General features: G+C 38.8%; 1 protein-coding gene and 1 non-coding gene across 3 annotated transcripts in view; both read left to right on the forward strand.

The window, feature by feature from the left end:
• The first annotated feature begins 245 nt into the window (after window positions 1–245).
• The window catches only part of IARS1 (isoleucyl-tRNA synthetase 1), a 68658-nt gene continuing 43509 nt past the window's right edge, over window positions 246–25394 (forward strand). The window contains exons 1-13 of one of the 2 annotated variants that reach the window (XM_015874662.2): window positions 246–375; window positions 1400–1493; window positions 3090–3215; window positions 3754–3910; window positions 4373–4492; window positions 5205–5287; window positions 8809–8926; window positions 11514–11661; window positions 13524–13611; window positions 15892–15952; window positions 17340–17435; window positions 21856–21978; window positions 23361–23452. In XM_015874662.2, the coding sequence (XP_015730148.1) occupies window positions 3097–3215; window positions 3754–3910; window positions 4373–4492; window positions 5205–5287; window positions 8809–8926; window positions 11514–11661; window positions 13524–13611; window positions 15892–15952; window positions 17340–17435; window positions 21856–21978; window positions 23361–23452 (1205 nt within the window). In that variant the 5' untranslated portion in view covers window positions 246–375; window positions 1400–1493; window positions 3090–3096. The remainder of the gene's footprint in view (window positions 376–1399; window positions 1494–3089; window positions 3216–3753; window positions 3911–4372; window positions 4493–5204; window positions 5288–8808; window positions 8927–11513; window positions 11662–13523; window positions 13612–15891; window positions 15953–17339; window positions 17436–21855; window positions 21979–23360; window positions 23453–25394) is intronic. The other variant, XM_015874661.2, reaches the window with a different exon arrangement.
• Window positions 2428–2562, forward strand: LOC116654036. The gene has a single exon (XR_004308859.1). It is a non-coding gene; the product is annotated as a small nucleolar RNA SNORA84 (small nucleolar RNA).

Consider the following 25394-nt stretch of genomic DNA (forward strand, 5'->3'; position numbering starts at 1 on the left):
TATTTTTGCCTTTCGATGTAGCCATTACACTCCTAAATACGCCTTGTCCCAATTGAGCACCCTCAGAATCGCTCTGTGGAGCCCAGATGAGTCCAACCACCTCATAACCCCTACCTGCCCGCGGCCTTACGTTGGATTTTTACTCAATTGAGTTATTTTGCTATTTCTCTGCTCATAACACCCCCATATTCCCATCCCGGCCCCCCATCCAGCACCGCCCCCCTTGTGCTGTTTCTAAGCGACGTGCAATAGCGAGCGGCTTTGCTGCACTGTGCGCGTGCCGCTCGCTGATTGGCCGGCTGTGCGGCGTGCGCCTGCTGCTGCTGCTGCTTCCTGTCATGCATGCGAGCGGGGTTGCATCAGCGCGGGGCTGAGGTGAGCAAAGAGAGCGTGAGTCGGGGCCTGCATGGGGCTGCAACGGGGCTGGGGCTGCAACGGGGCTTTGCAGGCTCTTAATGCAAACGAGGCGGGCTCTTAATGCAAACAGGGCGGCCTTGTGTGCTCTGGGCCCAACATAAAACGAATCCTTCCTTCCACAGGAGGAGATACGAGCTGCAGTCCCACCTCAGGCAGAGCGGCCAATTAACTGAGTTAATTTCAGTTTAATGTGAATACGAGTTAAATTTCAGTTTAATTTCAGGATTTCTAAGTCTTTTCTTGAGCCTGTTCTTAAGTGCTGGGCTCACCTTGAGTTCATTTATCAGTTAAGGAATTAGAATGTATCACATCCCAGTTTCCTGCTTTAATTTGCTGTTCTGCTCACTTTAGGACATATTATTTCACTAAGAAAGGTCTGGAACTCATTGCTTCTATTGCCATTAATTGTATTTAGTCAGATAATCAGGTCATTGGTCTGCTCAGAATAAGGTGACACCGTCCATTTTCTGTTACCATCAAATACGAAGCTGCTGTGATACAAGTCCTGTTCTGTGTTCTTTTCTGATGTCATTTCTATCAGGAGTTTAGAAGAGATTGGGGAGCTGAATGAAGGAAGGTGGCCAATTGGGTGGTAACCTTGTCCTTCTGCTCGCTCCAAATACAACTTCATTCTTGCATTTCCACCCAGGTGTTGGTTTGCAGCAGGTGCTACTTAGAGCAGGACAATATTATTCACTTTAAAAAGAGCTTTTTTACAGATAGCTGCCCATGATCATTTTTTCTTCCCTGCTCTGAGGTTTTTGGTTGGCGTTGCAGCTTGATTCCCCATTATAGGTGTGAATTGTGAGTCTGTATGTGCTGTATGTTATCAGTTGCATTTCTGACATCTTTGTTCATTTGTATTAAGATTTTTGCTGATTTTTTTGTTGAATTATGAAACATTTTTAAAATATCAGTGTTTAAAAGAAGCCAGCCCAGCTGACTTTCGTGGCTTTCATGCTTGTGTGATCTTTTCTTCTAGGAAAGAAGAAGCTCAGCTTAAGTTTGAGACCGCTGTAGTGCAGGCTGCGGACTTGGATGCCTTTTCTGTTGAATGTTACTGGCTTTTAGAAAAAGTAAGTGTCCTTTTAGGGGAAATAAGACATTCCATGGTACACTGTCCTAAACTGTCTTGTTGTTTTTTTTTGTGTGTGTGTGTGTGGTCAGATTTTCATGAACAAATCACATGTGAATAAAGAAACAAGAACACAAAACTAAACCCAACAAAACAACCGGTGTTTTTTATTAGTCTGTGTGTAAATTTGAAGTCTTGCCTGAAAGTTCTCTGTTATTGAGCACCTCTCCTGTGAGCACGGGCAGCATTTCAGTATCTGAAGGGGACCTACAGGCAAGATGGGGAGGGACTCTTCATCAGGGTAGGCGTAGTGTAAGGAGGGATGGCTTTAGTTGAGAAGGGGTGTAGCTTTAGGTGAGGCCTTAGGAAGAAGATATTTACTCAGGGGATGGTGAGAGCTGTGGTTGTCCCATCACTGGAGGTGTTTGTGATCAGATTGGAGGGGCTCTGAACAGCATGACCTGATGGGGGACAGCCCAAATGGGCTTGAAGGTCCCTTCCAACCCCAATCCACTCTATCTTTAGGTACATTTGTATAATCATTTTAGTGACATTACAAGTCTATAATAAGTCTATAAGTCTATCTCAGTCTATATTCAAAGTGATGAGATTCCTTTGATTTTTCTTGCTATTTGAATACTTACGTTGTTTACAGTCATGAACATTTTTCTTTCTTTCTTGGAGCATCCTGCATTATTCATGCATCACTGTGTAAACTTGTCCTGCTTTTGCCGAACACAGACATCTTGATTTAACTTTTTGCTCAGTCAAGGTTGACGTATGCATGGGTTTTAAATCAGGTTTGTCTCTCATAACTGGAAAAAATGACTGTCAGTGACTAACTTTTGTATAATAACTACCATCAGTAATTATTTTTTTCCTCCAGTTCTGAATAATGAACTTTATTTGTACTATTGGAAAGAGTGTGACCTTGTGGCCTGTGGTTACTGGACACTGGTTTGTACGTGCAGTGCTTCAGTTGGAAGAAATGGCCCAAAAGTGATACTGTGATTTACGCATGGAGTCTGTGATACGTGAGCAGCTTCCATAGCCCGGTCACAGTTACAGACCAAACCCTGAATATGTATTTAACTTGTTGGAGGAGCTGAGCCTGTTGTAAAAACCTTTGTATAAAACATCACTGAATTAGGTGTTGCTGAAATGAGTTGATTTCTAGGAAATGAACCGTTAGACTGAATTCTTTTATCATCTCCATTGTCTCTTATGCTCTGAATCTTCTGGAACAGAATGTCTAATGGCATTGTGAGTTCTCTGTGTTGAGAAGGAGGCATCTGTAATTTTGCTTGCAGTGATTTTGGTCAGAACCGAAGAATGGCTTTGGGCTCTGCTGCCCCCAAATATAAGACTGTCAGGACAGCCAGCAAGAAGTATCTGCTTCAGCCTTATTTCTATTATAATTATGAAATGGAGTAGAATGTAGTGTTTGCTTCCATGTTGGTGCTGAAACGGGCTGGTTGCATATGCTAAGATGTGGTTCATTGATACGAATTTGTTCAAGAGTCAGTTGTTTTTGTGAAGTCGCTTTTTTCCTCTCACTGCTGTTTAAATACGTGTTTTCTTTGTTTGGTCCTTGCTGGGAAAGGATGGTTCAACAAGTTCCAGAAAACATAAGCTTTCCAAATGAGGAAGAGAAGATACTGGAGCTCTGGAAGAAGCTTAATTGTTTCCAGGAATGCCTGAAGCAGTCAAAGAATAGACCTAGGTAAGAACTGGCTAAAAGCTGGAGCACTGTGTGTGGCAGTGCAAGGTTGACTTAGCTGGATTGACCGTTTTTGGCCTCAGTTCTGTTAAGAAAGCCACTCCCTTTGGAGATAGTAGTTGTGGCTGATGTTGCCCTGGCAGTTACTGTGTGTGTTTCAGTTTATGGAGAGTCAGCAGTGTTCAGGCAGTAGTAATAAAACGACAGTTTCCTGCTTGGTGGGTTTATAAAACAAATCCACAGGTAAGGAAGGACAGTTCCTAACTGTATCTACCAGCTGTGGAGCAGCTTTCTGGTATTTTCAGTAATAATTGTGGTAGAACTGGCAATCAGGAATGGAATGAGTGTATTTCCACTGCCTGCGTGATACTTGTGCTGACTAATAGCAGACCAAGAAATCGATGTTGTCCTATTAAGACATATGTTACTTCCTAAGTAAGCTAAGTAACTACATAAGCATTGGTACAAAGACGTAGTTGTCCTCTTTGAACATTTGATGCTGAGTTTTTGATTTAATTAATAATGTTGTTTTGTGTCACAGGTTTAACTTCTATGACGGCCCTCCCTTTGCTACCGGGCTTCCACACTATGGCCATATTCTTGCAGGAACCATTAAAGACATAGTTACCAGATTTGCTCATCAGAGTGGGTTTCATGTTGACAGAAGATTTGGATGGGATTGCCATGGCTTACCTGTGGTATGTGCAATAAGTCTACCTAAAGATATGTCTGTTGGTTTCTATTCCACAGTATTACCAGCTCATCAATCGCATTTAGGTTCTCTTATGCTGGTTTTGTTGTGAAAGGAGCAATGTGAGCTCACTGGGCCAGTGTGTTGCTCTGGCCTTAGTTTGTGTAGAGCTTTCTTGTGCATCCTTCTGGTCAGTCAGCCTTTGCCTTCTTTTTGTTCATTACTCTTAACTGTATCTGGTGTTTTAGAAAACTTTTTTTTCCTTAAGATATTAAAGACACAATCTCACCTGGGTTATCCTTCAGAGCATCTGCTTATCTCACCTGCAATGCTCAGGAAAACTCAGAAGGATAAGGAAGGCCCTTTAGCCCCCATTGTAATGCACAGAGCATAAAAAAAAGCTGGACAAATTCAGAAAGCTTTGGATGTTGTATGATGTTTTTGTTTTGGTTGTTCTCAATGATCCCAGGAATATGAGATTGACAAGACCTTAGGCATCAAAGGGCCAGAGGATGTGGCAAAGATGGGGATTGCAGAATACAACAACCAGTGCAGAGGAATTGTAATGAGATACTCAAAAGAATGGGAGGTAAGTGAAGGTTCAGTGTGCAGTCCGTTCTGTGTTCCTTAATAGTGTGTATATTTACGGAGATGCTGAGGGAATTAGGGCTGCTTAGTCTGGGGAAGAGGAGGCTGAGGGGAGACCTTATTGCTCTCTTCCAATACCTAAAAGGTGATTACAGTGAGAGTGGGGTTGGTTTCTTCTCACTGGTGACAGGATGAGGGGAAATGGTCTCAAGTTGTGCCAGGGTAAGTTTGGGATATCAGGAAACACTTCTTTACAGATGAGGAGTTAAGCACTGGAACAGGCTCCCCAGGGAGGTGGTTGAGTCACCACCTCTGAATGTGTTTAAAAACCCTTTGGATGTGGTGCTCAGGCATGATTTAGTGGTGTGTTGTTAGTTAGGGCAGTATGGTTAGGTCATAGTTGGATTCGATGATCTTTGAGGTCTTTTCCAACCTGAGCAATTCTTTGTTTCTATATCTCTAATCCACCACTTCATGGTTGATTATTCTGTGGTCTTGGTTCTAAACAATTACGTCAGTGGCTTCAATCTTTGCTCATCTTTATTGAAATTTCAAGTTGTAGATGCTTAGATGTTACATAGATGCGTTTCATTGATATGGGACAGCACTGCACTTCTAAGATCAAGCCATTTTATAGAGTGAATATTGGAAATGTACCGTCATCCTTAATATGAAGATGTCTTCTCATCTATGTGCTTGTGTTTTCTTAACAGTTCAATGTTACAAGATTAGGACGCTGGATTGATTTTGAAAATGACTATAAAACACTTTATCCCGAATTCATGGAGTCTGTGTGGTAAGTTGACTTGTACACCTTGCATATATGCTACATGAATTTGAAACGTTAAAAATGGCTTTGAATATGGTAAACATGCATTGATCCATATGCTGAAATTATCTTCAGACGTGCCCAATTCAAATAAACAGTGGGGAACATATAGAAGAGGATGTGAAATCTCTTCATGCCTAATTGAGGAAATTAATCAAACTAATGATTTATTCAGAATAGTAGGATATTTTAGGTAAAGTCAGTCATGAACAATGCTACTCTTACTCAGCCTTGAATCTTATTGCTTTATGTTAATACAAAAACAGTTCTGAAGATTTACTAACACGTTCCTTGGTCTGTTTAAGTTGTCTCTACCTTCGTGTTCTTCATACGATTAACTTGAAACTCAGCTTAGGTCTATTTAAACCTCTTCTTCAAGCTTGAATTTAGAGGCTGTGAATCTGCTGTTGTGTTCTTGGCAGTGTAATTTGACAGCTTGCTGAGGCTCCTGGTGCAGATCTGACTTCTAAGAATTTTTGCAGCATTTTCAGAGTGCCTGTTGGAGTTCCAAAAGACAAGATGACCTCAGAGGTTAAGGGTAAACCATATGGAATTAGTACTTGGGGAAATGGCAATGTTGAGTCCTTCATGTTGTTAGAAATATGAAGTGACTTTCAATGAAGGGTTTAGCAGAGTGTGTGCTGACTAAAATTGAGAAGCAGGTTATATGCATAGTGAAGTATTACTGATATTCTTTCATGTTAATTTTACTAATAACCTTTAATTATACAGCTGTGTAGTTGGTTTCATGTGTAATTAAATACATCAAGGTATGATAAAGGACTGAGAAAACATCCAGATGTCTCTTGGAGCCACTAGTGCCACTGAGTTCTTGATGAACTATGAAAAGGATGAGTGTGGGGGGAAGGAAGCAGGTATATAACTAATTCAGTTAAGAAACCATGCCTAATGATAAAGGAAAGACTGACAAGAAACCTGTCTGTTGTCAAATTACTGAGTGGCACTGAAATCCTGTTTAACTGGTATTTTCTAAGGACCATTTAAAAAACAGGCTTGACATGTATTGGGTGCAGGGTCTCTTTCAGCAGCCCAACCTATTTTCGGTGGTGGTGTTTATTCTTCTCTATTGTTTTCCTCTTTAGAAAGAAACTCCTTCACCTAACTCAAAAGGTTTCCTGCTGTGAGGTCAGAGCCCAGCTGTGTTTCCAAGGCTGTTGGTTTGCGATGTTGTTTTTCCCAGCGCACGTGGACTTAGACAGCTTTATATCGCCGTCTGGTGGCTGAAATTGCCAGTTGCAGTTTGAACATAATTCAGTTTTTAAATCAATTGAAAGCTTTGTTTGTGCAGTGCAAAACCACACAGTCCTCGTGTAACACTGGTGACAGGAACCTTTTCTAGCTGTTACTGTGCTCTAAGGAGTCATTCTTAGTGGATATGGTGAGAGTTACTCACAGTCTTGGATACTAACCAGGCTGAACCAGTTGTCATCCCCTCATGGCACTTAAGGAACAAGAAATGGGTGTTTTCAGTTGGTGTCATGCTCATTAGAAGCTAGATTGCTTTCACCTTTAGAGAGTGGGATCTGTGATAACAAGTGGCTGAAATAAGCATCTTCTGTTCACCATTCCCTAAACCTCACTTTTCTTCTGTAAAGGGATGTAAGTGTCCCACAGCCAGGAGGATGCAATTAAATTTGCACTGTTTGAGGAGAAACGTGCCAAAATTCAGGAACAGCATTTGGTTTATAACCATTTGAAATGAATTTTGTGGTTTCATTTATTATTTTCAGAAGGATGTCTGTTTCAGTTTTGGCTTAAAAATGTAGAGCCTCTTGCTTGCAACTTGGCAGTGATTTTTCAAGTGTAGGGGGCTCAGTTTTGGGTAGGCTGGTGGAAATCTCATGTGTTGAATTGTTAAGCAAGGCATGATACCCACCTGCAAACAGTTTAGTGACTCTTGCTGTTAGAACTGGTTTAATCTCTGTTGTGGTTGGGCAGTGCTGCTGGCAAAAAGCCCCTTGGTAGTTATCTGGTGTGCACTTGTGACACGGAAGCTGATCTGACATCGTTTGAAGAACGATCCTTTTGAGCTCTCATCGTTTTGATCTGGCTTTGGAAAATGTGAGCGCACTTGGTTTGCAGTAAGAGAGAGCTGCCACCAGAGGGAGGTGCTGGCTTGGGTTTTTCACTTGGCAGCTCCATCTAGTGTTCACATGTGCTGAAGTTAGGGTGATATTTACAGCTGAATTGACTATTCAGTTTCACTAAGTAGTTTTCGTCTCTGCTGGTAGTAGGCAGTGTTCTTCAGAAAGTGAAGCTGTGTTTCGATGGGTGTTTTAGTTAATTTTGGAAAGCAAGTAGAACACCTTCGGTATAAATGCTATCACTTGTCACAGTCTGCATTAATTATCCTCTGAGGTGATAATCATACGTTTAATCTTTTAAAAACTTTGGGAGCTTCTGCAATTAACCAGCTGAAAATTATACGCAAAATAGATGAAAATATATTCACAAATCTCTTATTTTGGTTGAAGTGCTTAAATATAAATTATTACAGTCTCAGCTGTGAAACAGATGCACACACAGGTATGCTTTGAATTTGGGTTAGGGATCAGGCAGCCACAGCTTGTCTGGGGATGACATCTGTTACTTTTGTAAGGTTACTTTTGAGGTGTGAGTGGAAGGAAGTTCAGCCACCTCTGGAGTGCACAGCTCTGTGTTTGGCTCTTCCATGGCAGAACTTGATGCTGCTGAGGGTTTCTTAGATTTTATCAACTTTATGAGTCGGATGATATGATTTCTTGTGTTTGTGATCACTCATATGTGCTGGACTCTTAGTAGAGGCCTTTGGATATGTCTGGTTGGATTGTATGTGTCTTTGAGAGTGTGTCATGTCTTACATGACAACAGGCTGATGCATGTCTTGATACTCTTCTTTGATACTGTAGCTAGAAATCAATGCAGTAGTCTGCTTTCATTTTATCTTGAAGATCTTACATTCTAACTTAGAAGGCACTGGTTTAACAGAGGCCTGAATTCTCAAGCACAAAGTGGCAGCGTGCAGGGAAAGTGCTGCTTGTCAGCTGGGATTGGTTGCTTAGCAGTGGGCTGTTGATCTGGAAAGGAGCACAAAAAAAAAGTGATCAGGAGGCTTTGAAAACATAATGTTTTTAATCATTAATAACATTAATAATCATTAATAAACATTAACAACAAATGTTTTTAATCATTGAGATTTCATGTTGTCTTTGTATTCAGGAGATTCAGGAGGGGCTGTTCATCTGTACTGATTTCTGTTCTGTCTGAATATTGCTCTGTGCTCTGCAATCAGTGCAAACTGTTACAATCAGCTAAAACTAAAACTGAGCCAGTCACAGAGTCAATTTCTCTCTTTGACATAGAAACACGGTCTTTAGTTGATGATTGATTGCTTAGAAATGTCTTTCAGCACATCACTCCATTCTTTGCTCTTGTTCTATTAAACATGACATACAAAGTGTTATTCTATGTTCCTTGTTTACTTCCAGGTGGGTTTTCAAGCAACTCTATGACAAGGGACTGGTATATAGAGGTGTTAAAGTCATGCCTTTTTCTACTGCTTGCAATACTCCATTGTCAAATTTTGAGTCCCATCAGAATTACAAGGTAAGTCAGTATATGTGCATGTAGTGTGTTGCAATCAAAGTTCTGCTACCCCTCAACTTAGATTTGGAGGTTGTTGAGGTTTTTCTTTTGCTTGGTCCCTAAGCATGTTGTTGCACTCCAAGTTGATAGCAAGAAAATGAAGTAAATGGACTAAGTTCTATTATGATTAGCTTTGTGTGGATGATTTGATCTCTGCCTTCTTCCCTGTTCTTAGTTAGCACTTATGTGAGGCATATACTTTGCTCTAGTCTGCTAAATTACTTTCATTTCCTCTTCTGGCCCTTAGGATGAGTGTTGCACTTATGCTGGGTTTTCATTATAAATACTAAGTCTGGTGCTGCAGCTGTCCCTGGCTGTGTAGATCTTAAAAGAGGAGGGTCATTGGCAAAGTTGAAATCTGCTGTTGGTGTATTAGTAAGAATTATCCTAAGACCACGTTTGGTTATAGCATGTAGGAATCTTTAATTTAAAATGATAAACTCCAGTATAAAACAGAGTGCACTAAGCATTATATGACAGTCTCTTAAAACAAATTACTAGATGCAGCTTTTATTTGGAACAAATTCATGATTGTATACATGAAGGCAGCAGTTATGTCCTAATCTTTCAAATTTAGAGGTTTTGTGTCCTTTCCAATCCCCTCCCAGGTCTCCATATCCTTACAGCATAAATCTTATGTTGTTACAGCAGAACGCTAGCACAAATTGTACATCTGGTCTTTTTTACTTCTTGCCTAATAAAGACCAATTTGCTGGCCAAAAATAGTGTTTTTGAAACAACTGCTTAAATGCACTTATACAATGCAGCCTACATATTCTAATGCTTTTTGTATTTCAGAGTTTCAGTTGACCATGCTGAAGAATAAAGGGTTGTGTGATCTGAAATAGTGGCACCTACAAAGATATCTTGACGTTTCTGCTTGTAAAAGCTGAAATAGTCAATGGCTTCACTTATATTCATTAACATTTCATATAGGCTCAGATTAATGAGCTTTCTTTAGAATAAAAACTGTTTTTGTGTGCTTCTTCTAAGTGAAACAAAGCTCTCTTCTCCCTGGAATCTTAACAAAATAATTAGATGCCATTTCTTGCTCTATAACTGGTACAGTGTAGGCTTATGTGTGCTGCTGTGCTCCTGCTTGCAAAAAGCATCTTTGTCTGTTCGAGGTGGTATTTTGGAGATAGGAGCGTTGAGGGTCTGTGAGCTGCTAAGATTTATTCTTAGCAGGATCTGTCGTTTCTGGGAATAAGGCAGCTGTTAACTTCCTTGATGTGAAAAGCAGCCTTTGGATTCTCTTTATTGATCCTGTGAGAAATAGGACACAGGAAGTATGTTTAGAAATGAAATAACTGATGTCAGTATCTGGTATTACATAAGTACTGAAGAATTTTTCTCTTCAGCTCAAAGCAGGTTTAATTTTGTGAGCATCGCTTGAAAGCCTCGATGTAATTATTATTTTCATGGCTTTTGTTTTTTATCTACCTGGTCAACTTGGTGTTTCAGAAAACCAAATGAATAACTACAGTGTTGTTTCTCAATTGTTAAGAGACAGAGCTGCAGTGATAGCTCAATCTTTGCTTGGTGCTGAGTGCAGTTCAAGAGTTATGTAATATTTATGTTTTACTGTTGACTGCACCAGATGTTCACAGAAAATTCCCTCTGGAACAGCCCTTAGCTCAGACATAAATAGCTGCCTGTCCTGCGATGCAATTAACTGTTCCATGATGCTGGATGGAACCCAGAGTGCTTTGCACTAGAAGTGATGAGGGGTGGACCTGTTTGTATCATTAGGGCCTGTGCATGAGACATCTATTTTTAATTTATTTGGCAGTTAAAATTAAGAGCGAACATTTCATGTGTGCAAGATGAAACTTGTTTAATCTATTTTCCCAAATATAGGAAATGACAAAGTGTCCGAATAGGATAGTAATTAGCTGAAAGAAAAACTTGTTTTCAGGGGGTTCTTTTGGATCATTTGGAGGCTGAGTTTCATGGAGCTGATAACAAAAGTTGTCTCTTCCCTGTGATTTTTACTCTGTCTATTGATATCCTCTTTTTGTTTTTCTTTAGGTACCCCAAAGCTTTATTTTTTCCTTCCTAACAATAGTTTCTTAATAAGATACTGCCTCTTCTCAAGTGATGGCCGTTCTTCCTGTTCTTTCATTCCTACAGGAAAATATGGGAAAAAGCTCTTTGTAGCTGTAGCTGCTGATAGCCTTGACAGTTGAGATTAATTACAGACTCAGAGAAAGGGATTAGGAGAGGTACCTGAGGGAACTGGCACTCAGCTCTCTGGTGTTTTGGCAGCTAATTCTCCAAATCTCACTGCTAACCCCAATGTTGAACTCTGTGGCCTTGTCAGACTGATAGTATACACTGGTTTAATAATGGGATGCTGTGACTGGTTTTCTTTTCAGACTCTTTTCTTATGCTGCCTCTTTGCATTTTGCCACTACAGAGATAAACTAGGCAAGTTGCAAGGCAGTGCATGGCACCACTAGTAACTACTTGATTTGTATTTTTTCACTAGCACATGTAGTAAATGTGTGTTGTTCTTCTTTCTTTTCACTTTATTTTGCCTGTTAAGGATGTTCAAGACCCTTCAGTGATTGTGAGTTTTCCACTGGTTGAAGATGCAAGTGTCTCCCTTGTTGCTTGGACCACCACACCATGGACTTTACCTAGCAATCTGGCCCTTTGCGTTAACCCAGAACTACAATATGTAAAATTGAGAGGCAAGTGTTAAATTAAGGTGATATATTTAATAAGCACGTCTTTCTTCAGTGTCTTTGAGTGTGTATTTGCATGGTGTCTGGTTTACAGTGCTTTGTTTGGACTGGATCCATGTTCTGGAAGATGAGATACATTTCCTACGTGGCCGATGGTTTCTAACTGTTTTTCTCTTTTTATCAGTTATGTGCATTCTGAGGCCTGTTCCCTAATATATATTGGTAGCTGAAATGATAAGCAAGAAGAGTGTTTTATTTGGCCTCTTAAAGTCACACTATGTTTGAAGGACAGGGATGTGTGCCTGGGTGCCCCTAGCTTCCCTCCCCCTGTTCTTGGAGCTCTGACTCAGACCAGTGTATGACAACTAGGCTGCAGTAACTGAACATCTTTGTGTTTTTAGCACAGGCATAAGGCAAGGTGCATACTGTGATTTTCAATTTTATTTTGTTTTTATTTTTTCCATTGTAAGGGTGCACTTTATCGAATGTTGCAGCTTATTCATAGATGAGTTGCTTATCACTGGCTAAATGACTTGGGTTACAAGGCAGTCTGTTGAAAGAGAGCTTTCAAGAGTTATATGCAGCAGCCCATATAGGTTGCCTGAGCAATATGAGCTGTCTCTTTGTCTTAATGCTTCAAATAGTTTTCCAGTTGCAGTTCCAGGTTTGTTAGTTGGCAACAGAGTATTTGTTTTAGCCTTGGATTGCAATCCTCTTTATTTTTCAATCTTTTAGAAAAAGAGAAAAATAAAGCAAGCAAGGTTTTTGGACACAAATAAGCTTGCATTGCTGTTCTCAGGTTCTTCCAAACTTCTGACCTCTTCTGACTTCTTGGTGTATGTAAACAAAAATGGAGATTTGAGTTAACAGTGGCATTTAATCTGGATTCAGAAAGTGCCAAAGGTATCATTTCCCATTCCAACACAAACACGTGGATCTAATTATTGCCTAAGGTGGCAGATATGAAGAATAGAAGAGTTCTTTACAATAAACTCCAGGTGTTTGGGGTTTTCTTTGTGTTTTGGAAGTGCTATATTTATTCTGGTGTTCTGAAATTTTTGACATACATTTGGTCAGCTTGAAAGAGTTACTGACAGCTTTCAGGAATAGCACCTACATCTGCATGGAAAGCTGCTTGTTTCAGAGCTCCTTACATCTTGTCTTCAGCAAATATATTTATAGGGAGACATAAGGACATGACAGCTTTATGGCTGACTAGAGGTCTGTGATAATGAACAAATGCTAAATGTGCCCATAAAAATACTGAAATCCCTTGAGAAGTCTGAGTGATATTTGTGGGCAAACTTCAGAGACTGGGTTTTTTGAGGGGTAGGAAATGGCTTTTTTTCCCCGCTTTTATTTATTTCCTTTATCCAAGCATAAAATGAGTTGGAATAATAAATTTCAGAAAGACAGCAAAAAGGAGTACAGTCATTACTAGAAATGTCAGGTCAGTCATATTTATTTAGTAATGGTCCAGCTTACCGGAATGCCTCTCATTGTTTTGGTCTGTTTGGTTCAGTTACATATGCTGAAACTTTTCAGTTCTTTCTTAGACACAGTGGCAGTGGACAAGTTAGGGTATTACTGCCTCTTTAACAACAAGAAGGCAATAAAGAGGCTGAAAATCATTGTACTGGGTTTTCTCCTGTGGTGTCTCTTTAAGCTTAGCTTCTGAAAAGGATATATATAAAGTGTCTGTATGGGGAGGAAATAAATGGAAAGTAGCAGTTGATCAGCAGGAGTGTTCTGGACATTTTTTTTAGCTCATTTGATACCATATTGCATAAACAGAAGTTTTTATAATGGTGCAAATGAGGGTATTAAACTGGGATATATATAACTTGTTGCTTTGCTTTATGTTCTAGATAAGGCTACAGGAAAGATTTACGTCTTGATGGAATCCAGGCTGATAGCACTATACAAATCTGACAGTGAATACGAGATACTGGACAGGCAAGTACAGAAATTATGGCACACTTGTTAATTTACAGTATTGCTCAGTCTTCAAAAATTGTTTTCACTGCTCCCATCCTTCCATGCAGATAGAACTCCTCATCTCCATATTTGTCCCCTTCCTGTTTTTTCTTTCTCCCTTCAGTTGTCAGTGAAAGCATTGAATAGTGTCAAAAGGATGGAGATCTTTCAGCCTAATACTGAATCAAAAATAACTGTTTTTTTTCCTTGAAATGATTCTGCATCCACGTAAGCAATGCTGTCACTCGGTTAGAATGTTTTTGTGTTCGAGGTGGAGCAGAATGACATGGAGAAGTGTCAAAAGCCCTGCTGTCATTATGCCCTGGATCTATCTACTTGATTGCTATTTAGGCTACTCAGTTTGCCTAACAAAGGAAGTAATTTGGTTTGATGTGCCTTACACTTGACAAATTCATGTTGATTGTTCTTTACCACTTCACTTTTGTAAAGACTAAATGTAATGAAGTTGTTATGCTGGTCCCACTGGAGTTTTGGTCTGTGGGTGCTCCAAAAATATCTGTGTTTTGTTCTACCGAAAATACTCTTGTTTTCTTTAATATTTTGGAATGCATTTCTTTTAGACTTTGAAAATAAGCAGTTGTAGGTGCACTGAGATTTTTGGTCTCTTATGTTGTCACCCTAATTTGTTCTTTTATTGGAATTTTGCAAATGTAGGTTCAGTTCGTTGCCATCATTAATTTCCTTCATCAAGAAACGAACTAAACATGTAAACCTTTTTATAGTGTTATTTCTTCTTATCAAATTGTGGAGAGAAAGTTTTGTACTTCCTTTTTAAGACAACTGTTTGTACAGTTGCTGTAGGTGCTTACATACCTGGCTAATTGAAATTTGTCTGTTTTTCTCATCTCTTACTTCTCCGTACCTATGCATAAGGGTGTTGGCAAGTTGTATTCTTCTTGCAGAGTGGTGTATTTTTTCTTCTTTCTATATTGGTGCTGTAGTCTTCTCAAGCTGACTGCTTTTGTTTCCTTCAGTTTTGTCTCCTTTTCAATTCTAAATTTCGGATCCCCTGAAATTGAAGGGTTACTATGGTGATGTTAAGCTTGTCTCCTTTAGTAGTATAACTTAGGGCACAAGAAGGTGGCAGTGTATAAACTTCCAGCTTCAAGTTCAGGACTTAGATAACAAAATATCTGAGAAATCAAAAGGAAAATATTAGGAATGTGATCCAGAACCCTTTCACCCTTTCTCTTGGCTGTGGGTGGTTCTAGTACTTGATGTTCTGTGTCTGAATATTCCCACATCTGTATGGCCAAGCACTGGGATGTTTGTATTGTAAAATACTTAAACCATCCATGAAGCTGTGCCTTAAAATAGAAGTATCCTCCCAAGCTGAGGAGACCTGCTCTTTAGCTTGGCGTTAAATATTGAGTTTCTTTTTGTACAGTGGAACAGCTTTCAAGCAGTTTTTCACTTTCAAGTAGTCAGATGTTGCACGGTTTGACCATTGGTTTTGGAAGATGTGGATGTAAATCAGGAAGAGTATAGGGAACGACCACAGCTGTGGCATGTCTAGAGAGGTATCTCGTCTTCTTGATGAGGCTGTGGTTAAGCCAGACTTCTTTGTGAAATGAAAAATCCAAGCCTTTTTAGGAGAGTTGTGAGCAACCCAGTCATCATCTTTGTCGTCTGTAGTTGGAAGCCTGAAGAGAGCCAAATCTACAGCCTGTATCTCTTCTTGATTGGCTTGGTTCCTCAGTGTGTCCTGTCTGTATCAGATCTTCTGAGATACCCTTGGGAATTTTATATATATATATATATATATATATATATATATATAATTATAGAGTGAGTATAAGTTATCTAGGATTTAAATGTTGTAATTCTCAGAAGCAGCATATTTTGTACATACAGCTTCTAGATATTTTGGAACAGTTCTTATTTAGTTCTGTTGAACATGCTGAGCTTATAGTGCTTTGTTATTGTGTTATATCCAGAACCTCCTTACCCAGAGCTTTACGAGAAATAAACTCTTCTTAATGCTTTCTTCCTATGTCAGTTTACAATGATTGCTTCATTGGAAGGCCATTGGTTAGAAGTGTACCTGTTCTCTGTTAGCAGAGATGGATTAAGACGTTGTTTTCATCTAAGTTGTCAAAGAGGTGTAGAAATGGGAAGTTTAGGCAGTCAGATTCTGTTACATATGGGGGAAATAAGGGAAAGCCCTCCCCTAATAGTGGGCCAAACAATTTCAAGTTGTTCATTTGTGTTTTTCACAATTTTTTTTTCTCTCTTCAGGTTTCCGGGCATTGTTCTAAAAGGCAAGAAGTATAAACCACTCTTTGAGTATTTTATTCAGGTAAGATGGAGTTGGGTGTTTGTCATAGCACGCAATGACAAAAGGCAAAATGTTTCACAGCATTACTTGCTTGTATTATATAAACCCTGTGTCCTAATCAGAAAACTCAGGTTTTATTCAAGTAGTTCAAAATGCTGGTGAAAGGTTGAAAAACAGAAGGCTATTACATTTTTTCCTTAAGTTATAAATACACCCAGAGTAAGAATTGAGTGGTGAATAGTAGTATGAGTTCAGATTACTGCAGGACTTTCTGTAAGTGCTACTGAATAAGCAGTATTCTCTCTGCCTTGTACCTGGTGAGCTTGTGTCTTTTACCTTTAAATTCCACAGACTTCATATTTATGAGATGGATTGACTGTGCAGCATTTAAATGCTGTATAAGTCTCCTGTAGATTGTAGCACTATAGATTGTGTTGCTATGGTATATAGTAATATATATAGTAATAAGAGACAGGGTAGAGGACTATGTATTAGTAATACAAAAACGATGCTTACTGAAAATTGGTTAAATTCATCAAAGAGTTGGAAGGGGTTGCAGTACTGCTGGACAAGCAGGTTGTTAACTCAGGCAAGAGATTCAATCGTTCGTGTCTGCATTCTGTGCTGAAGCATGTGCTGAAGTCAGCAAAGCTGTGGAAACCTCTGTAGGCAGCAGGACCTGTTATTTCTAGAGGAAGGTCAGAAGCTAAGCTGAATCTGATAAACTGGGCTGCAGGTATAAAGGATCAGAATGGATTAACGGTTCTGAGTCCTGCTGTGCTTCCTAAGGAACAGATGGACATAGACCGATTTTTCTTACAATGGGTGTTTTATCTCAAAATATTTCTCTTCAGGACGTGCCAAATATTTTGTAACATATCTCATATCTGATTGAGCTGTGACAGTTTGCAGTCCTTTTCTTTTTTTTTTTTTTTTACCACTTGTACATTAAGGAGTAGAAACTAGTTTGTGGATAACAAAAAATAACTATGTGAACACACTGCAAATATATATATATTAAGAAGGTGCAGTTTCCAGTACCTTCCAGTGTAAAAATGCAAGGAAACTTCTGCAAAGTGAATGCCTGTAGCTGCCTTGAATTCATTCTCATTGACACAAGTGTGCTCATTTGTATTCTGTTAAACACAGAACTTTGTGAAGAGGTGTGACTTGAAGATGAATAGACTCTACAGCCTTATGGAGAGATCTTAAATTTAATCAAAGTTGATGCTGCTGAAATGAAGTGTCCAAGTGTCTTTACTGTGGGAAATAAATACATGAAGTTAGGAGTGTCATGTCTTAATGTGTGTCATTTATTTCTGATGCAGTTGTGACTACCAGGAGCTTTCCTGCATTCTTAAGAATTCTGTTTTGCTGTATATATGAAAAGCATATTTTTGTGTTACAGTGCAAAGATAATGGTGCCTTTACTGTATTAGTAGACAATTATGTGAAGGAGGAAGAAGGCACAGGTGTTGTTCATCAAGCCCCCTATTTTGGTGCTGTGAGTATGATTTACTTGTCTTTTATGTTCATTTTTTTCTCATACACGTAGCCTGGCTTTCCAGCTACTATGAACTGAAAGTGGAGTGTTACTTGATTTCATAACCAATATGCTACTTAGAAATGTAGGTAGCATTGTGTTCTAGGGAGCTCTTACCTACACTTGTGCCCCTTGTATGTTAGAGTGGAGATTTCAGACGTCCCTGGTTTTAGTTACTGCTGTGGTATGTAAAGTGCATTCACTTCCAATTGTCATTGAACTTAGCTGTATCAAGTCTAGATTTACAGCTTCAGGAATAAATGATCTGCTAACATTGATAGAAAAACTTGCTTAAAGTGATAATTTTGGATGGTAGCTGTAGTTCTGCTCTGTACGCTGCCCCTCTTCAATCTGTCAGTTTTGTTACTTGTTGTGTATTTGGAATACCTGAAAAAGTGTTTTGGGTGCTTTTTTCTTTCTTGAGGCTTTATCCTTTATTGCACTCCATTCTTTTTTCTGTCTACTGAGCAACTTTATATTTTTTTCCCCTCAGTCTGTTCTTGGAAAGGTTAAGAGGGATTTTTTTTCATGAATTTCATCAGCTTTTAGACATAGGAATTAGCAGCACTAGTTTAGATCCATTGTCTTTTTTTGTATAGTGTCTTGTTTTCAACCATTAAATCCAAAGATGCCCTCAGAAAACCTGTTATAACTGCCAATGTCCAGCAATTAGCAGTCCCTGTACTGCAAGCTGTATTATAGTTTCCAGAAACCATTGGCATTAATAATAGGCCTCTTTGTATTCATGTGAAATATCTTTCTCTGTCCTTTTTTGCTGCATTTTTTGAGGGATGCATCTGCTGTGGTGTTCTGTTTCCCTTGACAAGATGAACGTTGATCTGAAAAGATGTTCTACCTTAATGCAACTGTAACTTAAAATCATTCTGGGCAGTATATATGGAGAAATTCACAGTGACTGGTAAAGTGCCTTAAGGAATCTAAAGCATATTGCACTACCTGAGCCTCAGATATTCCCCTATAGCTAAATCATGCAAGGTCTTAACTGAGGAATGAGAGGCCAGTCTTGGTTTTGAGGCAAGAACTCAAGGACATGGAGTAATGGAAGAGGGAAGGCTGCTAATAGCAGGGGAGCTCTGGAAGAAGTGTTCCATTGGCTGCTGTGTTACTTTGTTGTGTATTTTCACAGTACTTTCTAGTTACTGGAAACAGCTTGTTGGAAAGCTTAGCTGGCCAGTTAGTCCAAGGATTATCTGCCATCTTGTTTGGTTCAGTTACAAACCCACAAAGACTTGTATAAACACAGACCTGGGGGAATGGGGGGAAATGTTCCATCTCTCCTGAGAAGTCAGCAATTAACTTTTTAAAATCAGGGGTTTGGAAAGCGTGGCAGTATAGTATGTGTGTTACAAAGGAAGGAAAGATGAACGGAATAATTATGTAAGTAAAAAGTACACCAAGATCATAAAATTAGCAATTGATCCATATGGGGCATCTAGACTCCACAATGTGTGGTATGGGCCCGAGTCAGCTGAGATGCTATCCTTAGAATGAGATCGTGTAGAATGTGTTGTATGGGATGCTGCTGCTTTTTTCTTGTGGGGTACATAGAGTTCTGTTTTTGATGCTCTGGTGATTGTTCTCATCCAGAAAGACTCACAAAGGCTCTTATTTAGGTTCAGGAATTCATTGCATTAGGCACAATACAAAATTCTAAATATTACGTAGTGTTGACTTACATGTTTCCATTTTTAAATAGGTGATCTTAGACAAAAAAGAGAACCACTGATTATATGTAGGGCTGTCTAATTGCAATCTCTGCAGCTTGCTTCAGTGTTGTGTGTTAAAAGAGAACAGGGAAGAAGAAGGAGAGTAAGTACAGCAGGAGATAAAGCTCAGAGGAGAAAAAGAGCACGGTCCTTTACAAGGAGTGTTGTCTCCTGTCTGTCCCTTCCCCCAGTATAAGGAGGTTCTTTTAATAAACAGAGAAAGCAGGGTTATTTATTCTTCTTTCTGGTAGACACTGTGATGATAGCTTAGATACTCCTTCTCCAGTAGTAAAAATTCACCTTTGTTTAGCTCCAGGGTATGTAGTTTTGTTGTCTTGTCTCATGTTTTTGCCACAGAGAAGCTGCAGTGCAGTATAAGATCACATTTTTTTCTTGGCTCAAGAGAAATGGATGTTTCTTAGTTTCATTCCTGTTATCCTTTACTTTGCAGTGTGTTGAAAAGACGCTTAATTTTTAAGTGGTGCTACAGGTAAACCTTTTGTCAGTTGTTTTTCTGTTGCCTTTTTTTCAAGTTTTTAATAGCTTCTGTTTCACTCATTTTCAGTATGGCATCGATTTCTCTTTGTAATCTTCTGGAGGATATAAATTATCACAGGCATTTAAAAAAAACAAAAGTGACCAGCAGTGTGACTTCAATCCTGGAAATAATTGAAGTTTACTTTAGTTTTCCAGTGAAGCTTAGCACTTGTGGTTTTCTGCATGTGCCTGAATGTGTTCTTGGATTGTGATTACTGAAACAAGTCCCCATTAAATCAAATAGAAGGTTGGTTTGTAGAGCTTTTACATTTAAGTCCAAGCTTTTCAAAAGAAAGGAAAATCTTGATATATCACTGACTGCTTTGGTGATGCAAACCAAACTGAACCACCTCTTGACCTAAGTCCTGCAAAGTGGAAGGTTCGTTATTATGTTTTAGCTAGGTTGTCATTGTGCCAGGCTTTGATGTACTCTTTGCTGGCTGCTTCTTCAAAGCCTTTTACAGTTCATTGCCAAATCAGGGTTGACGTTAGTTCTGTCATCTGGCCTACAAATTAATGCTGCAGTCTGCTTGCTGTATCTCAGCAGTAATAGCTGGTGAAAGGTCAACTAAGAACAGGCTTGTCTTAAGTCATCTATTGACTGTAGTAGCTGGTTGACCAAATGGAGGCTGAAGAATTGTGATGGTTGTCCACAGTAACTGAAAAGTGGACAGAAACCGTCATCTGTAGAGTAATTGGGTGATATAACAGGGATGAGGTTTCATTTCTGCACATGATGCATTGGTACTGGAAGCAGTTAACTTCTCTATTGCTGTGGATGACTTTCAGCATGTTCTATGAAATACAATGTGGATCCACTTGGCAATATTTAGCTGACCTGGCTTGAGGGGGCTGGTTGGTAGTGCTGAAGATGCAGGAGGAAGACTGCAGAGAGGATCTGGAAAAGCTGCTTTGTCCCACCTGGTGTTGGCTTGCCAGTATTGGTTGCCTATATGAGGGGAGAATTCAGCTAGCTGCTTGCTTATTTAGCACTTATTTGATCACTTTATTCAGATAAGATCTCCTTGATCAAAGTGGACAGCTTACTTTAGAGCGCAGCTCCTATGAAGTAGCTGTTGTGTGCGTGTTTCATCAAAGGTAAATGAGCTCTAAGCAAGCAGGAGTCTAAAAATTCAACCACAGCAGTTTAGATAGGCAGGGTCACTGTAGGTTCCATTTCACAGCACAACAAAACCCTTCAATTTCTGTCCCTGCATTCAGTGGTTGGCTCCCATTTGGTCAGGGCTGAGGTACAGGAACTTGTAAGACTCACAACCTGCCTTATGCAGGCTTAGGCAGGATCTTGCTCTTTGAGGAAAGAAAATTATGTGATTCTGCAAATGTATTGAGACATTTTAATCTGCAATCTCCTCGCTCTCCCTTCCTCTCCAATCCCTAATAATATAATCTCAACATCAGGCTAAGAAGGTGGATAATCTGGAATAGTAATTGGTTAAGATGTGTTTGCATTCACTTCAAGCTCGAAATTGGAGTCTGAACTTTGCTAACCCCCTTATGATTTTGTTCTGATCTTTCCTTTTGAAGGTACCATTGGTTCTTAGTTATGTTTCTGAAAAGCTTTCAGTGACTTTCTTGCCCCGAAGGCTTTTTTTTCTTTTCTTTTTTCTTTTTTTTTTTCCCCCATTGTGCTCCTTACTGCTACAGGAAATTAAAAAATTAAATGAGCTGGCCAAGAAAACAGTCTGTGATGTTGTCCATGTGTGGTGCTTGGTCAGTATTGCTGCCTATGGGCCCAAAGTATTGAGAAATACAGATTTAAAGACTTCAGATCATTTACAAATTCAGAAGTAGGGATTTCTTATGTGTAATTTCAGAATAAGATTGATTAATACAACCTGTCATCTCCATATAGAAACGTGTGTATATTTATGTATATGTTTTGACAGAAGAAAGTGCACATAACGCTGAAGAAATCCTAATTCCTGTAATGAATAAAAGTACGATTGTGTAAAATAACATTTTTAAGCATGTATTTGGTAAAGTGAAAGCTGAGTATTTCACTATTCTTACCCAGTCATCATGTTTCTTATTCAATATATATATATATATATATTTTGTAATGTTCTTCTATAAATGAGCACTTGTATCTTTTGTAGGATGATTACAGAGTCTGTATGGATTTTAATATTATTCAGAAAGATTCTGTCCCAGTTTGTCCTGTTGATGCATCAGGATGCTTCACAGCTGAAGTGACCGACTTTGCTGGACAGTATGTGAAGGTCAGTGAGTCTGGAGATAGGAAATTACTCCTTCAGTCAAGACAGCTTGTGTGCTTTAGAAGGGTTCTTATCTTCGCCTTAATGCCTCTGTCTTCAATGTGCCTCTTGAGAAATCAAAATGTCTGTTAACAAGTACAACAATGGCAGATTTGTTTATTAAAGTATCTGAAGAAAAACCAAACTTGAAACATGACTAGCATTGTGTACCTTGTAATGAAAGGGAAGAGGTGTGTTTATTTACATTAGTAGCAGCAAAGTTACTCTTTTTGCTGGTTTCCTACAGAAATGTTATGTATGCAGTCTCTTGGTAAGTGTGCCTGCCTTGCCTTTGGATGGTGACTGAATTCACAGATACCATAATTAAGTTTATACCAGCCGGATCGGTTAATACAGTTTCTTAATAAAGAGAAATCCAGTCATTTTTCCCACTTGTGAGACATGTTGCAACACAAATTGACTTGCTAATTGATGAAGGAGAGTCCATGTAAAAGGAGACCCAGAGGAACTCTAGATTATTACAAGCAAATCTGTAAAAATGAATGCCTATACACTTGGTAAATAAATAGTTTTTCAGTCATGGTTTCCCACTGTTACAATTTGATGGCCTGTTCCAATTGAACAGGCTTAAAGTCTTGTATTTGAAGTAAAACAGCTATCCTTGCTTCTTGTATATTGAGGCAAATAAGGGGGTAGTGGAGGCAGCATTTTTAGCTTCTTGCTGATAGAAATCTGAACTTGAAGAACGTTCTTATAATGGTGAATTCTTTTTTAGATTGTGAATATTGCAATATAATAATAAAAAATCTTTGTATACTTTAATTTTCTTTTCCTTTCTTAGTCTCATGTTGACACTGGTTGTCTTTAACTCTTATTGTACAGCTTTCAGTCCCAGCTTAAACTGTAAATCCTGTCAGGTGTAACAGAAGATGCTGTAGCTTCTGTAACTGTAATCACATTTTAGAGGAATGTGTTACAGTGATTTCTGAACATCAGATAAAAGGCACTTTGTGGATTTCTACTGGAAAATCAGAAGACTTAATCAAAGATTTAATATTGCGAGTTCTGGTGTGTATCAGTGCTACAGAAAAATTAAGTTCTACACAATTCAGTGTATGTGAGGGGGAAAAAAGCTAAGGGGAAAACAGGCTGATCTGTATAAGGATTTGGAGAGTAAATAACATTTCAAATGTAATATTTCACAGTGCCTCTGCAGTAAATGTATGAATTAAATGCAATACTGGGGATTTTGTGTGTAGATATTGAATTACTTGCTGGTTATTTTTTTTTGGTTAGATATATGATGAATCTCGTCATAGCTTACTGAAATGGTGAGATTTGTTATCCAAGGAAAACTTCTTTCCTCCTTTCCTCTTTTGTTTCAGGATGCAGATAAGAACATCATTAAATTACTGAAGGAGAAAGGGAGGCTGGTTCACAGCAGCACTTACAAACACAGCTATCCGTTCTGCTGGAGGTAAGGAGGGAAGTGCTTATGGCTTTAAGACTGAGTGTTGTAACTGAGGAACTTCTTGAGGTTTGCCTCCTTTTCCCCCTCACTTTACTTCCTTGGTTTTACTTCTAAAAGTAAAAGGAATCAAGTTTACTGAATTAGAGTAGCTACAATTTTGGTTTGGTCCTTCAAGTCTTACCAGCTTTTAAAGCACAGCCAAACCCAAGCAGTGCTTTTATTTTCTTTGTAGCAACTCGAATACACAGTCATGGCCTTCTGAAAGAAACTTACATAGAAATGTAGGAGCTGTAGAACATACTTAATCCTGCCACCCTGTTGACATTCTTGTTGATTGATGATAAGTTGCAGGCAGCACCTACCAGCAAATTATCTGGTGGGAAGTGCAGAATAATGGAATCTACTTTTAATATCTCATTTCACTTCCATCAGAAATCAAACCATAATTGGAATATACTAAAAGTAGAAGAGTAGTTCTTGACTTCAAACCTGGTTATAAGTTATTTTGATTAATGTAAGAAAACTTTGAAATCAGGTTTTCCTACTTTTATTGTACTATTTTTTCATGTTTTTCTTTGGAACCAGTGAGATGTTGGATCCCAAGTATGTTATCTTCTCTTTTTGCGTGTCATCAAAGGATCCTTCTTTTAATTGCCTTGTTGTAATGTTATGCAGTTATTTTCTGTTAACTAGAGTTGAAAATTTAAAGGTGAGGGCAATGGTATCACCTAAATGAGCACACAGTAGAGGATTTCTAGCCAGAATTCTCCTTTATTGGAATTGTTGAAAATGAAAATGATTAGCCAAAACTGCTCTACGGACTTGTGAGATCTTGCTAAGCTGAATGCTTGTATAGTCTACGTAGTGGTTTAACAGCTCTGGAAGGAAGTGATTCAACAACTGTGGAAAGTAACAAAGGTAACAAGCTTACAGCCAGATGTCCGTCGTAGCTACTGTGTGTCATCCTATTAGGAATTAACACTGTTGAAGCTCAGTCTCCAACTCAAACAGGGTTTTGCTTTTTTAAGCCATTGATAGCAAAGACCAAGCAGCATTCTTTAAGGGCATGTGGTCAGTAATCTATCATTTACTTCTGAAATTAAAAGAAAATAGATCACAGTAAGTTGTTCTAAATCTCTGTACAGTCCAGAGTTAAAGAAGTATTGATTGGAGCATATAGTGTGCACAAAGAATATTATTGCTGATCTTTTCATCTACAAAGGTTACGTTTCAGAGGGAGCTGGTTTTGTATCACTGCTAAGGAACAGGCTGTTTGCTCAGGTGCTTCTCTAGCTCTGATAAAGTTCTAAAGGACACACATCTAAGGAAACATGCTGCCACTGGTGTTCCCCAAAGGATGTGCTGGTCTTGACTAATCAGAATTCATCTCTGTATGTGATAGGATGATGCTGTGAGACTGAATAGGTGGCTGTTAGGCTTTAGCATGTGCTGTGAAGTTTTCTTTTACCCTTGGAGAAGAGCAAATTTTCTTAAATTGTTAAAACAGGTTATTTGTGTTAATTTTTTTTCTGCTTTTAGTGGTTGTACCCTCAATGTGATGCTTTCTGCTCTTTCTTCATCATCCTGATACTATAACAAGTCTAAATGACTTACTCTTTTAAATAGAAATTGTAATAATATAGCATAATGTTTTCTGGCTTGTCAGGTTGGAGATGTGCATGTAAAAAAAACAAAAACAACCAACCAACAAAACCTAACAGAATGTTGTCACTTTGAAGACTTAAATAACTCATTTAAATACTGGATGAAGTTCTTATTTTTGTACTACATAGCAACATAAATGTAAAATTCAAGTGTAGTTCGTTCTTGTGATTTCTTGTGCTATAAAAACTCGTTTCGTTGTTGCATGAAGGATTTTTCTTAGGCGTACTGAAATAGTAGCTCATGTAAGAGAAACAGTGTGTTATTAAAAGCAAAACACCCTTTG

This window comes from Coturnix japonica, chromosome 12 (genome assembly GCF_001577835.2).
Source record: "Coturnix japonica isolate 7356 chromosome 12, Coturnix japonica 2.1, whole genome shotgun sequence".
NCBI lineage: Eukaryota > Metazoa > Chordata > Aves > Galliformes > Phasianidae > Coturnix > Coturnix japonica.